General features: G+C 49.1%; 1 protein-coding gene across 2 annotated transcripts in view; it reads right to left on the reverse strand.

The window, feature by feature from the left end:
• Positions 1-16,745, reverse strand: part of ADCY5 (adenylate cyclase 5) — a 157,826-nt gene that overhangs the window by 27,353 nt on the left and 113,728 nt on the right. For both annotated transcript variants that reach the window (XR_013217884.1, XM_077273313.1), the window contains exons 4-7: positions 15,782-15,893; positions 15,441-15,568; positions 10,310-10,468; positions 274-415 (exon numbers count right to left, since the gene is read on the reverse strand). Coding sequence is in view for 1 of the 2 variants with exons in the window: in XM_077273313.1 (XP_077129428.1) it covers positions 274-415; positions 10,310-10,468; positions 15,441-15,568; positions 15,782-15,893 (541 nt within the window). In the remaining variant the exon portion in view is untranslated. The remainder of the gene's footprint in view (positions 1-273; positions 416-10,309; positions 10,469-15,440; positions 15,569-15,781; positions 15,894-16,745) is intronic.

The following is a 16,745-nucleotide window of genomic DNA, read 5'->3' on the forward strand; positions in this document are numbered from 1 at the left end:
GGAGGGGGCTATAGGGGCCTGTTTACCCTGTTGTGCCCTCTGCAATCAACTCCCGCCCTTACAAGGGCAGTACCCAAGTGTGAGCCTGTTTTGTAGTGCCCATGGTCAAATATAGCCTCCCTTAAAAATGTGTCTTCCCTACGCGTTTCCCCCCCTGTATTTAGTTCATATAATTGGAGTCAGAGAGACTCAGGATAGAATCTCTGGGTACTTGTATTGCTAATATTCTTTTACACAGACCCATCCCTGGATCCTGTGCCCGCAGCGTCTCACCCTCTTCTGGCTGCAGCGGACGATCAGGAAGGTCTCGATATTGTGCTTCTTCAGATACGGGTTGCGTTCGCCTCCGGTGCCAGGCTCCACCTCGTAATCTCCGTTCAGGTAATTCAGAGTCACCTTTGTGATGTGAATGCGGCTGAAAATACAAGAACAGCGTCATTACCGGACCGCTAGATGAACGCCGCCATTACCGGACCGCTAGATGACCGGCGTCATTACCGGACCACTAGATGACCGGCGTCATTACCGGACCGCTAGATGAACAGCGTCATTACCGGACCACTAGATGAACGGCGTCATTACCGGACCGCTAGATGAACAGCGTCATTACCGGACCACTAGATGACCGGCGTCATTACCGGACCGCTAGATGACCGGCGTCATTACCGGACCGCTAGATGAACGGCGTCATTACCGGACCGCTAGATGACCGGCGTCATTACCGGACCGCTAGATGAACGCCGCCATTACCGGACCGCTACATGAACGCCGTCATCACCGGACCGCTAGATGACCGGCGTCATTACCGGACCGCTAGATGAACGGCGTCATTACCGGACCGCTACATGAACGCCGTCATTACCGGACCGCTAGATGACCGGCGTCATTACCGGACCGCTAGATGAACGCCGCCATTACCGGACCGCTAGATGACCGGCGTCATTACCGGACCGCTAGATGACCGGCGTCATTACCGGACCGCTAGATGACCGGCGTCATTACCGGACCGCTAGATGACCGGCGTCATTACCGGACCGCTAGATGAACGGCGTCATTACCGGACTGCTAGATGAACGGCGTCATTACCGGACCGCTAGATGACCGGCGTCATTACCGGACCGCTAGATGACCGGCGTCATTACCGGACCGCTAGATGAACGCCGCCATTACCGGACCGCTACATGAACGCCGTCATTACCGGACCGCTAGATGAACGGCGTCATTACCGGACTGCTAGATGAACAGCGTCATTACCGGACCGCTAGATGACCGGCGTCATTACCGGACCGCTAGATGAACGCCGCCATTACCGGACCGCTACATGAACGCCGTCATTACCGGACCGCTAGATGACCGGCGTCATTACCGGACCGCTAGATGAACGGCGTCATTACCGGACCGCTACATGAACGCCGTCATTACCGGACCGCTAGATGACCGGCGTCATTACCGGACCGCTAGATGAACGCCGCCATTACCGGACCGCTACATGAACGCCGTCATTACCGGACCGCTAGATGACCGGCGTCATTACCGGACCGCTAGATGACCGGCGTCATTACCGGACCGCTAGATGACCGGCGTCATTACCGGACCGCTAGATGACCGGCGTCATTACCGGACCGCTAGATGACCGGCGTCATTACCGGACCGCTAGATGACCGGCGTCATTACCGGACCGCTAGATGACCGGCGTCATTACCGGACCGCTAGATGAACGGCGTCATTACCGGACCGCTAGATGAACGGCGTCATTACCGGACCGCTAGATGACCGGCGTCATTACCGGACCGCTAGATGAACGCCGCCATTACCGGACCGCTACATGAACGCCGTCATTACCGGACCGCTAGATGAACGCCGCCATTACCGGACCGCTACATGAACGCCGTCATTACCGGACCGCTAGATGACCGGCGTCATTACCGGACCGCTAGATGACCGGCGTCATTACCGGACCGCTAGATGACCGGCGTCATTACCGGACCGCTAGATGAACGGCGTCATTACCGGACTGCTAGATGAACAGCGTCATTACCGGACCGCTAGATGACCGGCGTCATTACCGGACCGCTAGATGAACGGTGTCATTACCGGACCGCTAGATGACCGCCGTCATTACCGGACCGCTAGATAACCGGCGTCATTACCGGACCGCTAGATGACCGGCGTCATTACCGGACCGCTAGATGAACGGCGTCATTACCGGACTGCTAGATGAACAGCGTCATTACCGGACCGCTAGATGACCGGCGTCATTACCGGACCGCTAGATGAACGGTGTCATTACCGGACTGCTAGATGAACTGCGTCATTACCGGACCGCTAGATGACCGGCGTCATTACCGGACCGCTAGATGAACGGCGTCATTACCGGACCGCTAGATGACCGGCGTCATTACCGGACCGCTAGATGAACGGCGTCATTACCGGACCGCTAGATGAACGGTGTCATTACCGGACCGCTAGATGACCGCCGTCATTACCGGACCGCTAGATAACCGGCGGCAGAAACAGCGATTAGGAGGATTCTAACCAGTCACTAGGTCTAGTCCGGCTCTCATAGCTGAGGGTTCGTTACAATAGCATCTAGTCCAGATAAACGCAGCAGCATCACGCAGATCTCCTGCACTGATTACAATGTATCATTAGATGTATCAGGAGTTACTGGGTGCAACTGAAGCAGATCCTCAGCTGTGTGAGCATGACCTGATCAGGGCAAGAATGTTTTAACTGACAGCAGAGACCTTCAAATGAGGAGGAACTTTTCGTAGTCGTGAGTTTATCTTACAGGGACGCCGGCCCTTCCAATCATTGTCCCATTATCTGTTATTTCCATAAAATCTGCACATTAATTGGCGCAATTATTCCGGGCGTCTCGTCATTACCATCACATCAGCTCGAAAACGTCAGCAATCAGTTTTTGATTGAAAAATTATGTTTCAGGCAATTAATATGTAAATCCTATAATCAAACAAGAGCATAATGCCCCATAGATATTCATGACAATAATAAGTTCATATGAAACATAAATTTTATTCACATAAATACAACAACAACAAGTAAAGCCATCAAGTAGTACTAGTGACGAGGAATAGGTAAATGACCAAAAAGACACCAACTGCACGAGGGCACACACACAATATATATATATATATATATATACCTCACAAAAATTGCCCTTAATGTTTTGTCCCTAGACTATGGGAACAAGTACCACTAAATATATGAAACATAAATCACTTTTTTTTGGAAAATCTACTGTGTATAAGACTCCAAAACAGGTGATACTTAGAATTAAAATATAGTTTATTGAAACACAGAATGTTAAAACCAGATATACATATAAATCAATCAGAAAAATTATAATAAATCAATCAGTGCAGATTCCATTTAAAGAGGGACTATACAGCCATAAGGAAGCCACCAATAAACCACAGCGCTATAATGTCCGGTATTCCACAGTAATGCTGATCATTGTAAGATGCAGGACTGGGTTGAAAATAGTATACTGCCAAATAATAGGTACCATAAATGCCCTTAGTAGCCTTTATAAATAGTTTAATCACTGGCGTCTAACTAATAGATTACCTTGGTGTGACTACATAAGAGGCATATGAAATTACGTGCACCTAAAAAGGTTGCATGGACTTGTTATTATTTGTAAAGACTAAAGGCAAAATAGAAACAAAAATGACCATGTTACTATACCCGAGCGATGTGGTGTGGCTATGCCTCGGCGTCCCTCTGCCCCGACGCGCGTTTCACAGACCGCTTCTTCAGGAGGCGCGCCTCCTGAAGAAGCGGGGGGAGATGCAGTAGTCTTGGCTCAGTAGCCGATAACCCACAAATATTGCTCTGCCATACCCCTGTTAAATCCACCCATATTGCACAATGCCCATAAAATGCAAGACTAGCTAGCTATCATGCCGCATGTTATGCTTATGTTATGGTCTCGTGCAGAAGGTGCTGACAGATAGCCCCGACGCGCGTTTCGCGTTCTGAGCTTCCTCGGGGGGCTGTCACATACATTAGCGTTGGTATTGTATCTTGCCCTATACAATTATTTTTTACCGTACATGCTGTTGCTGTTGGCACCCTTATATATACTGTATATTTTGTGTGTGTGCCCTCGTGCAGTTGGTGTCTTTTTGGTCATTTACCTATTCCTCGTCACTAGTACTACTTGATGGCTTTACTTGTTGTTGTTGTATTTATGTGAATAAAATTTATATGTTTCATATGAACTTATTGTTGTCATGAATATCTATGGGGCATTATGCTCTTGTTTGATTATAGGATTCTATGTATGTGGGAGTTTTGCCCCCTCTTCCCCTTGTTGGAGTGCAATGGGCACTTCCTGTAGAAGGGACTACCATAGTAATTATTACATCCGGAAGGTCGGTTTTTGTAATAAATTAATATGTAAATGAAGGAATATTGGAACCTGGCACCAACATTCATGAGCTGTGACCTGCGCTGTAAGAGAAAACAGAACCTGGCGCCAATATTCATGGGCCGTGACCTGCGCTGTAAGAGAAAACGGAACCTGGAGCCAGTATTCATGGGCCGTGACCTGCGCTGTAAGAGAAAACGGAACCTGGAGCCAATATTCATGGGCGGTGACCTGCGCTGTAAGAGAAAACGGAACCTGGAGCCAATATTCATGGGCTGTGACCTGCTCTGTAAGAGAAAACGGAACCTGGAGCCAATATTCATGGGCTGTGACCTGCGCTGTAAGAGAAAACGGAACCTGGCGCCAATATTCATGGGCCGTGACCTGCGCTGTAAGAGAAAACGGAACCTGGAGCCAATATTCATGGGCGGTGACCTGCGCTGTAAGAGAAAACGGAACCTGGAGCCAATATTCATGGGCTGTGACCTGCTCTGTAAGAGAAAACGGAACCTGGAGCCAATATTCATGGGCTGTGACCTGCGCTGTAAGAGAAAACGGAACCTGGACCCAATATTCATGGGCTGTGACCTGCGCTGTAAGAGAAAACGGAACCTGGACCCAATATTCTTGGGCCGTGACCTGCGCTGTAAGAGAAAACGGAACCTGGAGCCAATATTCATGGGCCGTGACCTGCGCTGTAAGAGAAAACGGAACCTGGCGCCAATATTCATGGGCCGTGACCTGCTCTGTAAGAGAAAACGGAACCTGGACCCAATATTCATGGGCCGTGACCTGCTCTGTAAGAGAAAACGGAACCTGGAGCCAATATTCATGGGCCGTGACCTGCTCTGTAAGAGAAAACGGAACCTGGAGCCAATATTCTTGGGCTGTGACCTGCGCTGTAAGAGAAAACGGAACCTGGAGCCAATATTCATGGGCTGTGACCTGCGCTGTAAGAGAAAACGGAACCTGGAGCCAATACTCATGGGCCGTGACCTGCGCTGTAAGAGAAAACGGAACCTGGAGCCAATATTCATGGGCTGTGACCTGCGCTGTAAGAGAAAACGGAACCTGGAGCCAATATTCATGGGCTGTGACCTGCGCTGTAAGAGAAAACGGAACCTGGAGCCAATATTCATGGGCTGTGACCTGCGCTGTAAGAGAAAACGGAACCTGGACCCAATATTCTTGGGCCGTGACCTGCGCTGTAAGAGAAAACGGAACCTGGAGCCAATATTCATGGGCCGTGACCTGCGCTGTAAGAGAAAACGGAACCTGGCGCCAATATTCATGGGCCGTGACCTGCTCTGTAAGAGAAAACGGAACCTGGACCCAATATTCATGGGCCGTGACCTGCTCTGTAAGAGAAAACGGAACCTGGAGCCAATATTCATGGGCCGTGACCTGCTCTGTAAGAGAAAACGGAACCTGGAGCCAATATTCTTGGGCTGTGACCTGCGCTGTAAGAGAAAACGGAACCTGGAGCCAATATTCATGGGCTGTGACCTGCGCTGTAAGAGAAAACGGAACCTGGAGCCAATATTCATGGGCTGTGACCTGCTCTGTAAGAGAAAACGGAACCTGGAGCCAATATTCATGGGCTGTGACCTGCGCTGTAAGAGAAAACGGAACCTGGAGCCAATATTCATGGGCTGTGACCTGCGCTGTAAGAGAAAACGGAACCTGGAGCCAATATTCATGGGCTGTGACCTGCGCTGTAAGAGAAAACGGAACCTGGACCCAATATTCTTGGGCCGTGACCTGCGCTGTAAGAGAAAACGGAACCTGGAGCCAATATTCATGGGCCGTGACCTGCGCTGTAAGAGAAAACGGAACCTGGCGCCAATATTCATGGGCCGTGACCTGCTCTGTAAGAGAAAACGGAACCTGGAGCCAATATTCATGGGCCGTGACCTGCGCTGTAAGAGAAAACGGAACCTGGCGCCAATATTCATGGGCCGTGACCTGCTCTGTAAGAGAAAACGGAACCTGGAGCCAATATTCATGGGCCGTGACCTGCTCTGTAAGAGAAAACGGAACCTGGAGCCAATATTCTTGGGCTGTGACCTGCGCTGTAAGAGAAAACGGAACCTGGAGCCAATATTCATGGGCTGTGACCTGCGCTGTAAGAGAAAACGGAACCTGGAGCCAATACTCATGGGCCGTGACCTGCGCTGTAAGAGAAAACGGAACCTGGAGCCAATATTCATGGGCCGTGACCTGCTCTGTAAGAGAAAACGGAACCTGGACCCAATATTCTTGGGCTGTGACCTGCGCTGTAAGAGAAAACGGAACCTGGCGCCAATATTCATGGGCTGTGACCTGCGCTGTAAGAGAAAACAGAACCTGGACCCAATATTCATGGGCCGTGACCTGCGCTGTAAGAGAAAACGGAACCCGGAGCCAATACTCATGGGCCGTGACCTGCGCTGTAAGAGAAAACGGAACCTGGAGCCAATATTCATGGGCCGTGACCTGCTCTGTAAGAGAAAACGGAACCTGGCGCCAATATTCATGGGCTGTGACCTGCGCTGTAAGAGAAAACAGAACCTGGAGCCAATATTCATGGGCCGTGACCTGCGCTGTAAGAGAAAACGGAACCTGGACCCAATATTCATGGGCCGTGACCTGCGCTGTAAGAGAAAACGGAACCTGGCGCCAATATTCATGGGCTGTGACCTGCGCTGTAAGAGAAAACGGAACCTGGAGCCAATATTCATGGGCTGTGACCTGCGCTGTAAGAGAAAACAGAACCTGGAGCCAATATTCATGGGCTGTGACCTGCGCTGTAAGAGAAAACGGAACCTGGAGCCAATATTCATGGGCTGTGACCTGCGCTGTAAGAGAAAACAGAACCTGGAGCCAATATTCATGGGCTGTGACCTGCGCTGTAAGAGAAAACAGAACCTGGAGCCAATATTCATGGGCCGTGACCTGCGCTGTAACAGAAAGCGGAACCTGGAGCCAATATTCATGAGCTGTGACCTGCGCTGTAAGAGAAAACGGAACCTGGAGCCAATATTCATGGGCTGTGACCTGCGCTGTAAGAGAAAACGGAACCTGGAGCCAATATTCATGGGCTGTGACCTGCGCTGCGAGAGAAAACAGAACCTGGAGCCAATATTCATGAGCTGTGACCTGCGCTGTAAGAGAAAACGGAACCTGGAGCCAATATTCTTGGGCTGTGACCTGCGCTGCGAGAGAAAACGGAACCTGGAGCCAATATTCATGGGCTGTGACCTGCGCTGCGAGAGAAAACAGAACCTGGAGCCAATATTCATGGGCTGTGACCTGCGCTGCGAGAGAAAACGGAACCTGGAGCCAATATTCATGGGCTGTGACCTGCGCTGTAAGAGAAAACGGAACCTGGAGCCAATATTCATGGGCTGTGACCTGCTCTGTAAGAGAAAACGGAACCTGGACCCAATATTCATGGGCCGTGACCTGCGCTGTAAGAGAAAACGGAACCTGGAGCCAATATTCATGGGCCGTGACCTGCGCTGTAAGAGAAAACGGAACCTGGACCCAATATTCATGGGCTGTGACCTGCGCTGTAAGAGAAAACGGAACCTGGACCCAATATTCTTGGGCTGTGACCTGCGCTGTAAGAGAAAACGGAACCCGGAGCCAATATTCATGGGCCGTGACCTGCTCTGTAAGAGAAAACGGAACCTGGACCCAATATTCATGGGCTGTGACCTGCGCTGTAAGAGAAAACGGAACCTGGCGCCAATATTCATGGGCTGTGACCTGCGCTGTAAGGCTACGTTCACACTAGCGTTGTGCGCCGCTGCGTCGGCGACGCAACGCACAACGCACGCAAAAACGCGGCAAAACGCACGCAAAAACGCTGCGTTTTGCGACGCATGCGTCGGTTTTTGCCGAAAATCGGACGCAAGAAAAATGCAACTTGTTGCGTTTTCTTGGTCCGACGCTTGCGGCAAAAAAGACGCATGTGTGGCACAACGCAACAAAAAAAAACGCATGCGTCCCCCATGTTAAGTATAGGGGGCGCATGACGCATGCGTCGCCGCTGCGTCGCCGACGCAAACCCGACGCACATTAGCTTAACGCTAATGTGAACGTAGCCTAAGAGAAAACAGAACCTGGACCCAATATTCATGGGCCGTGACCTGCGCTGTAAGAGAAAACGGAACCTGGCGCCAATACTCATGGGCCGTGACCTGCACTGTAAGAGAAAACGGAACCTGGAGCCAATATTCATGGGCCGTGACCTGCGCTGTAAGAGAAAGCGGAACCTGGAGCCAATATTCATGGGCTGTGACCTGCGCTGTAAGAGAAAACAGAACCTGGACCCAATATTCATGGGCCGTGACCTGCACTGTAAGAGAAAACGGAACCTGGAGCCAATATTCATGGGCCGTGACCTGCGCTGTAAGAGAAAGCGGAACCTGGAGCCAATATTCATGGGCCGTGACCTGCGCTGTAAGAGAAAACGGAACCTGGAGCCAATATTCATGGGCTGTGACCTGCGCTGTAAGAGAAAACAGAACCTGGAGCCAATATTCATGGGCTGTGACCTGCGCTGTAAGAGAAAACAGAACCTGGCGCCAATATTCATGGGCCGTGACCTGCTCTGTAAGAGAAAACGGAACCTGGAGCCAATATTCATGGGCCGTGACCTGCGCTGTAAGAGAAAGCGGAACCTGGAGCCAATATTCATGGGCTGTGACCTGCGCTGTAAGAGAAAACGGAACCTGGCGCCAATATTCATGGGCCGTGACCTGCGCTGTAAGAGAAAACGGAACCTGGAGCCAATATTCATGGGCCGTGACCTGCGCTGTAAGAGAAAACGGAACCTGGACCCAATATTCTTGGGCTGTGACCTGCACTGTAAGAGAAAACGGAACCTGGCGCCAATATTCTTGGGCTGTGACCTGCACTGTAAGAGAAAACGGAACCTGGCGCCAATATTCATGGGCCGTGACCTGCGCTGTAAGAGAAAACGGAACCTGGACCCAATATTCTTGGGCTGTGACCTGCACTGTAAGAGAAAACGGAACCTGGCGCCAATATTCTTGGGCTGTGACCTGCACTGTAAGAGAAAACGGAACCCGGAGCCAGTATTCATGGGCTGTGACCTGCGCTGTAAGAGAAAACAGAACCTGGAGCCAATATTCATGGGCCGTGACCTGCGCTGTAAGAGAAAACGGAACCTGGAGCCAATATTCATGGGCCGTGACCTGCGCTGTAAGAGAAAACGGAACCTGGACCCAATATTCTTGGGCTGTGACCTGCACTGTAAGAGAAAACGGAACCTGGCGCCAATATTCTTGGGCTGTGACCTGCACTGTAAGAGAAAACGGAACCTGGCGCCAATATTCATGGGCTGTGACCTGCACTGTAAGAGAAAACGGAACCTGGACCCAATATTCATGGGCTGTGACCTGCGCTGTAAGAGAAAACGGAACCTGGCGCCAATATTCATGGGCTGTGACCTGCACTGTAAGAGAAAACGGAACCTGGCGCCAATATTCATGGGCCGTGACCTGCGCTGTAAGAGAAAACGGAACCTGGAGCCAATATTCATGGGCCGTGACCTGCGCTGTAAGAGAAAACGGAACCTGGAGCCAATATTCATGGGCCGTGACCTGCGCTTGACTTTTATGCCGCCTGTCACCTCCTAGTAATTAGATGGCAGCAGAACGAACACTCACATCAATAATGAATGGCAGTGACAAGCACAGCAAGGGTTAAATAGGGTCAACGCTCTGCCACAGGTAAAATGTCTTGTGCCGTCACCCGGAGAAACGTGCCAAAACACAGATCATGTGACAAGATCGCCAATAATCTCACAAGGATGAGAAGTATTAAACCGTGAAATGGGAGATTAGATTGTGAGCTCCGGGGTCAGGGATGATGGTAGTGATACATTTTTTACTCTGCACTTACCCAGCTTTGCCTCCTGCTTCCATGTGGTTGGCCAGGGTAACATCATTTGACCACACATCAAACTGCCATTTCCGCAGCCCCAGGACCCCGCAGTGCACCCGTCCACTGTGGATTCCCACTCTCATGTTCACGTTGACGCCGGTCACCTCTCTCACCAGCCTGCGGGGGGGGGGGGGGGGGGAAGAAAGTCATTGTACAGATGGAGGGAGGTCAGGACTTGTGGGGCGGAGAATGGGGAAGTCCGTGTACTTCCAACAAACACCGGTTGTGATGATAATGTATAATATGATTTTTAATTGTCCCTGTTAGCACACCATTGTGGGCTCTGACCCCCCATTCTCTGTGTTTCTGCTGGCAGAGATGTGTGTATGTGGATCCCAAATCCCTCATGGCCCCCCGCAAGAATTTTTATTGCGCTTGTAGCTGCACACATCTCCCTCCAGCTGAAACTGGTCTGATATCCCTCTCAAGACATGAGGTTCTTTGTTCTATTATAATAAGATATTGGGCCACCGATTTGGGCTAGAAAAATAATAAGTATATGTTGCTAACTTCCATCGGTAGAACTGTCAGCCACTGTAACCACTAGCAGCTAAACACAACGAGTAAAAAGTACGGATTTCTCAGGAACCATGTGGAACAACTAGGACGAATTTGGTATCAATAGAGAGCTAATTTTAATACAAGATGGATGAGGTGTGTGTCATGACTCTGCCAGATTCTCGAGCGAAGATATGAGAGTTATAAGAATTGTTGGAAAAAACTGTACAGCTGAGGAGAGGGGAGGGCGATGTTAACTCAGTGAGGTCACAAGGCTGCAGTTATAAGTTTCTGCACTTCACCCAGCATTCAGTCTTGCCTGAGGAGCTGTTACAGCAGGTCTTATCTCATGAATTGGGACATTTGAGGCTCCACCTACCAGCATGGTTGCCTGAGATGATTTGAGCACATGTGAGTTTTATCTTTCTTCTTTAATCCATGTTATTTTATAATTGCTTTGTACATACATACATTGTCTCATATTGTAACATCTTTATATACCTTTTGATAAACACTGCCTGATCTTTATGGAGTAAAATATTTAAAATACTAGCTTCATTCTCCTGCTCTAAAACGTACCCCAATTCTTCTGAAGGGAATTACGCTACTGTTTTGGGTTAGCTTCGGACCCGTTAATCGAAGCTGGTGGCGGCATACCTTGTCCTGCGCTTTTGGGAGTCGTTGTAGTGACGGCGGTGTTGATAATTATTATTCCTGCCTGAGTGGGAGTAGTTATATTGCCCTCGCTGCAGTGTGCCCAATAGCCAGTGCATAGCAGGCGGCCTTTCTGGCGACTAATTACCCTATGTGCAGTACCTAATCTGACCTGAGGGTAAGGGGGGCGCCAGAGAGCTGCAAGTTTTCAAGCGGAACTGTAAAGCGGGATATACATAAATCCCTGCAGTTCGTGTTATATTGCAGAGCAGTGGGATAACTAAAATAAGCCCCTGCGGTAAATTGAGAGGTCAATAGCCTTGTGTGTGCTTTCATCACATTGGAGCAGTGGAGGGATAACTAAGATAAGCCCCCCGCAACTGTGATAGCCGTGGGCTGGCCAAAGGTCACCCCGATCATGACGTACTGTTGACAGTCACGGTGTGAATCGTGACACAGGTCATACAATGTGAAGGAGCAGCATCATGGGGAGTGTGCACCCCCTAAAATAAAGGAGTACCTGGGAAATCCAGGCCTGCGATGCTCCTCTGCAGCTATTGATGTATCTATCAGTATGTTCGCCTCTCCAGCTCTCCCACTTCCCAGAATAGCAAATCTGTATGTGATGATTGATTCCTCACTCACTTGTCAGGCACCCGGGAAAGCTGGGTGATGCCTCACGTGGAGATGTAATGGCAACTGATACCACAGTACGGCTGAGCAAAGTGTGAGGTCTGTACTTGCTGCAGATTTGGTAGTGTTTTGTGTCATTGGGTGATGGCTGCCGTGTGCTTTAATCTTCGGGGTGTCCACTAACGTCTGAGTGACTGAAGCTCTTAGGCCAGGTAGGACAAGGTTAATGCCTACCACTGCAGGTCTTGAGTAGATGCACCTGGCGAGCTTCAACTAAGAACCAGGTGATGGGTTCACTATGGAGTCAGTCTGCTGGAAGCTGAGCAGAGTGGAGTGTGTTTGAGCTGGTGAGTGTCCAGCCAAAACGTGAGCTGCATCTGAGAGAATGGAGACTGCACGTGTCAGCTAGGAAAGCGGAGCAGTCTGTGTGTTGGAGCTGCCAAGTGACGTACGGAAGCTGCAGCCTGTTCAGTGTGAACTGTACATGGAGTTGAAAACTCCTGTTAGACGCTGGAGCTCAGGCTGAAGGCGATACCGAGACTGGTGGGACTGTACTTCTCCTGTATAACAGGATAGGGGGCCATGTATACCAGGATCGGGGGCCATGTATACCAGAATGGTGGAATGGGGGCCATGTATACCAGAATGGTGGAATGGGGGCCATGTATACCAGGATGGTGGAATGGGGGCCATGTATACCAGGATGGTGGAATGGGGGCCATGTATACCAGGATGGTGGAATGGGGGCCATGTATACCAGGATGGTGGAATGGGGGCCATGTATACCAGGATGGTGGAATGGGGCCATGTATACCAGGATGGTAAAATGGGGCCATGTATACCAGGATGGTGGAATGGGGCCATGTATACCAGGATGGTGGAATGGGGCCATGTATACCAGGATGGTGGAATGGGGGCCATGTATACCAGGATGGTGGAATGGGGGCCATGTATACCAGGATGGAGGAATGGGGCCATGTATACCAGGATGGTGGAATGGGGCCATGTATACCAGGATGGTAAAATGGGGCCATGTATACCAGAATGGTGGAATGGGGCCATGTATACCAGGATGGTGGAATGGGGGCCATGTATACCAGGATGGTGGAATGGGGCCATGTATACCAGGATGGTAAAATGGGGCCATGTATACCAGAATGGTGGAATGGGGGCCATGTATACCAGGATGGTAAAATGGGGCCATGTATACCAGGATGGTGGAATGGGGCCATGTATACCAGGATGGTAAAATGGGGCCATGTATACCAGGATGGTGGAATGGGGCCATGTATACCAGGATGGTGGAATGGGGGCCATGTATACCAGGATGGTGGAATGGGGGCCATGTATACCAGGATGGTAAAATGGGGTCATGTATACCAGGATGGTGGAATGGGGGCCATGTATACCAGGATGGTGGAATGGGGGCCATGTATACCAGGATGGTGGAATGGGGGCCATGTATACCAGGATGGTGGAATGGGGGCCATGTATACCAGGATGGTGGAATGGGGGCCATGTATACCAGGATGGTGGAATGGGGGCCATGTATACCAGGATGGTGGAATGGGGGCCATGTATACCAGGATGGTGGAATGGGGTCATGTATACCAGGATGGTGGAATGGGGGCCATGTATACCAGGATGGTGGAATGGGGGCCATGTATACCAGGATGGTGGAATGGGGCCATGTATACCAAGATGGTGGAATGGGGGCCATGTATACCAGGATGGTGGAATGGGGCCATGTATACCAGGATGGTAAAATGGGGCCATGTATACCAGGATGGTGGAATGGGGCCATGTATACCAGGATGGTGGAATGGGGCCATGTATACCAGGATGGTGGAATGGGGGCCATGTATACCATGATGGTGGAATGGGGGCCATGTATACCAGGATGGTGGAATGGGGCCATGTATACCAGGATGGTGGAATGGGGCCATGTATACCAGGATGGTGGAATGGGGGCCATGTATACCAGGATGGTGGAATGGGGCCATGTGTACCAGGATGGTGGAATGGGGCCACGTGTACCAGGATGGTGGAATGGGGCCATGTATACCAGGATGGGAATAATGGCCATGTTTACCAAGATGGGGATGGGGACCATGTATACCTGGATGGGGACATATATATCAGGATGGGAGGAGGTATATATATGCATTGTGTGTGTCACAGTAAGTATGGAGAACAGAAAAAGGAGAAGAGAACTGTTTGAGGACTTGAGAACCAAAATCAATATCCAAAAGAAATCTAAGCTGTCCTGCAAGATCAGGGGACATCAGTGTCAGCACGAACTATCCGTCTAGGTGTGAATGACATGAAATGCTAAGCCAGGAGACCCCGAAGGACCCCACTTCTGACAGAGACATAAAAAAAGCTAGACTGCAGTTTGCCAAAATGTACGTAAGCTAAAATCTTTCTGGGAAAGCATCTTGTGGACTGATGAGACCAAGATAGAGCTTTTTGGTAAAGCACATCATTCTCCTGTTTACTGAAAATGGAAAGAGGCCTAAAAAGAAAAGAACCCAGTGCCTACAGTTAGATATGGTGGAGGGTTACAGAGGTTTTGGGGTTGTTTTGCTGCTCTGGCACTGGGTGCCCTGATTTGTGTGCAAAACATCATGAAATCTTAAGATTACCAAAGGATTTTGGGTGGCAATGTAGTATCCAGTGTTAGAAAGCTGGGTGTATGTCCTAGGTCATGGGTCTTCCACCAGAACAATGACCTCAAACATACGTCAAGAAGCCCCCAGAAATAGATTTTGTCGGCCCATTTTTAAGGTTTAGTGTGAAATTATGTCCATTTTGCCTTTTTCTCTATTTTTTTGTGTTGTTCCAATACACACAAATAAAATAAACCTGTATAACAAAACATGGGGAAATGTAATAATGTTCTGGGAGAAATACTTTATTTTCTGGAACAATTTCCAGGGTGCCAACACTTGTGGCCACGACAGTATGTGTTGCTGAATGAACTGTTTTGGACTCCCTTGGAGTTTTAGAAAAGCAATAAAACTGCAGCCGTTTAGACCAAACCACATTGGCTGTGTGAACGCTGCCTAATGCTTACGTGACAACGTGAATCCCTACAGTGATACAAGTCTCCTGCACTGACACATTGTAGCAAACCTCCAGGCCTGCAGATTTACATTGTTAATGTGTTTTTCTCTAAAATTGTGTGCACTGATACAATGTAGCGGACCCTCTCCTGTGAAATAATATTAAGGCAGGATATTAGCCTCTGGATTTAAGCAAGAATCTAACTGAAGCAAAGTCCCCGCAGAAGCGGCATACTCACGAGATCGCCTCGATCATATCCAGGCCCATCTCCACACAGCAGTGGGCATGGTCAGCGCGAGCTTCCGGCAGCCCCGACACGCAGTAATAGCAGTCGCCCAGGATCTTGATCCGCAGACAGTGGTTCTCCTGCAAAAAGAGAGTCCGAGAAAACTGATGAGGACTCCACCAAACTCCAGCCACAACTGGCACTGTGACCTGCTGCTGACGGCACGGACCAGGGGCACTGGAGGGGCATATCTCTACTCTGACTACAGGCACATATGGCCCATATATAAGGGATGGAGCGAAGACCTAGAGCTCAGTTCTGGGCAGAGTTCATGCAATTTCATATAAACTCACAGCCGCCAGTTTATCGAATCGGGCAAAGAGTTCATTCAGCGTCATGACAAGTTCCTGCGCGGTGCACTGCGAGGCGAGGCTGGTGAAGCCCTCAATGTCCGCAAAGAGGATACTGGAAAATAAGAAAGGATGAGAGTGATACAGGATATATACAATGTAGCAAATCCAGAGACGTCACCAAAGCCAGCCAATCACAAGCTAGCATCTATCACCACAAATTACAGATAATATACAAAAATATTTAGAATTGAGAGTCCTCAGTGGTTGATACCTTTTAATGGCGAACTGAAAAGATGGTAACAGCCATTAAAAGGTATCAACCACTGAGGACTCTCAATTCTAAATATGTTTCTATCTACTGGATAACACGGTACAAAGACATATATCTTTCCTGTATCACAGATAATATACAATGATTACAGGTCAAGAAGGACCCGGACTGGACTACACACTGTCCGAACTTCGACCGATTCAGCTGATATTTTCTAGAGTAAGCACTATTATAGTAGATATATTCTTGTATATAGCGGCAGTATTATAGTAGATATATTCTTGTACATAGGGACAGTATTATAGTAGTTATATTCTTGTACATAGGGGCAGTATTATAGTAGTTATAATCTTGTACATAGGAGCAGTATTATAGTGGTTATATTCTTGTACATAGGGGCAGTATTATAGTAGTTATATTCTTGTACATAGGGGCAGTATTATAGTAGTTATATTCTTGTACATAGGGGCAGTATTATAGTAGTTATATTCTTGTACATAGGGGCAGTATTATAGTATTTATATTCTTGTACATAGGAGCAGTATTATAGTAGTTATATTCGTGTATATAGGAGCAGTATTATAGTAGTTATATTCTTGTACATAGGGGCAGTATTATAGTAGTTATATTCCTGTACATAGGGGCAGTATTATAGTAGTTATATTCCTGTACATAGGGGCTGTATTATAGTAG

The sequence above is a fragment of the Ranitomeya variabilis genome, chromosome 7 (assembly GCF_051348905.1).
Source record: "Ranitomeya variabilis isolate aRanVar5 chromosome 7, aRanVar5.hap1, whole genome shotgun sequence".
Classification (NCBI taxonomy): Eukaryota; Metazoa; Chordata; class Amphibia; order Anura; family Dendrobatidae; genus Ranitomeya; species Ranitomeya variabilis.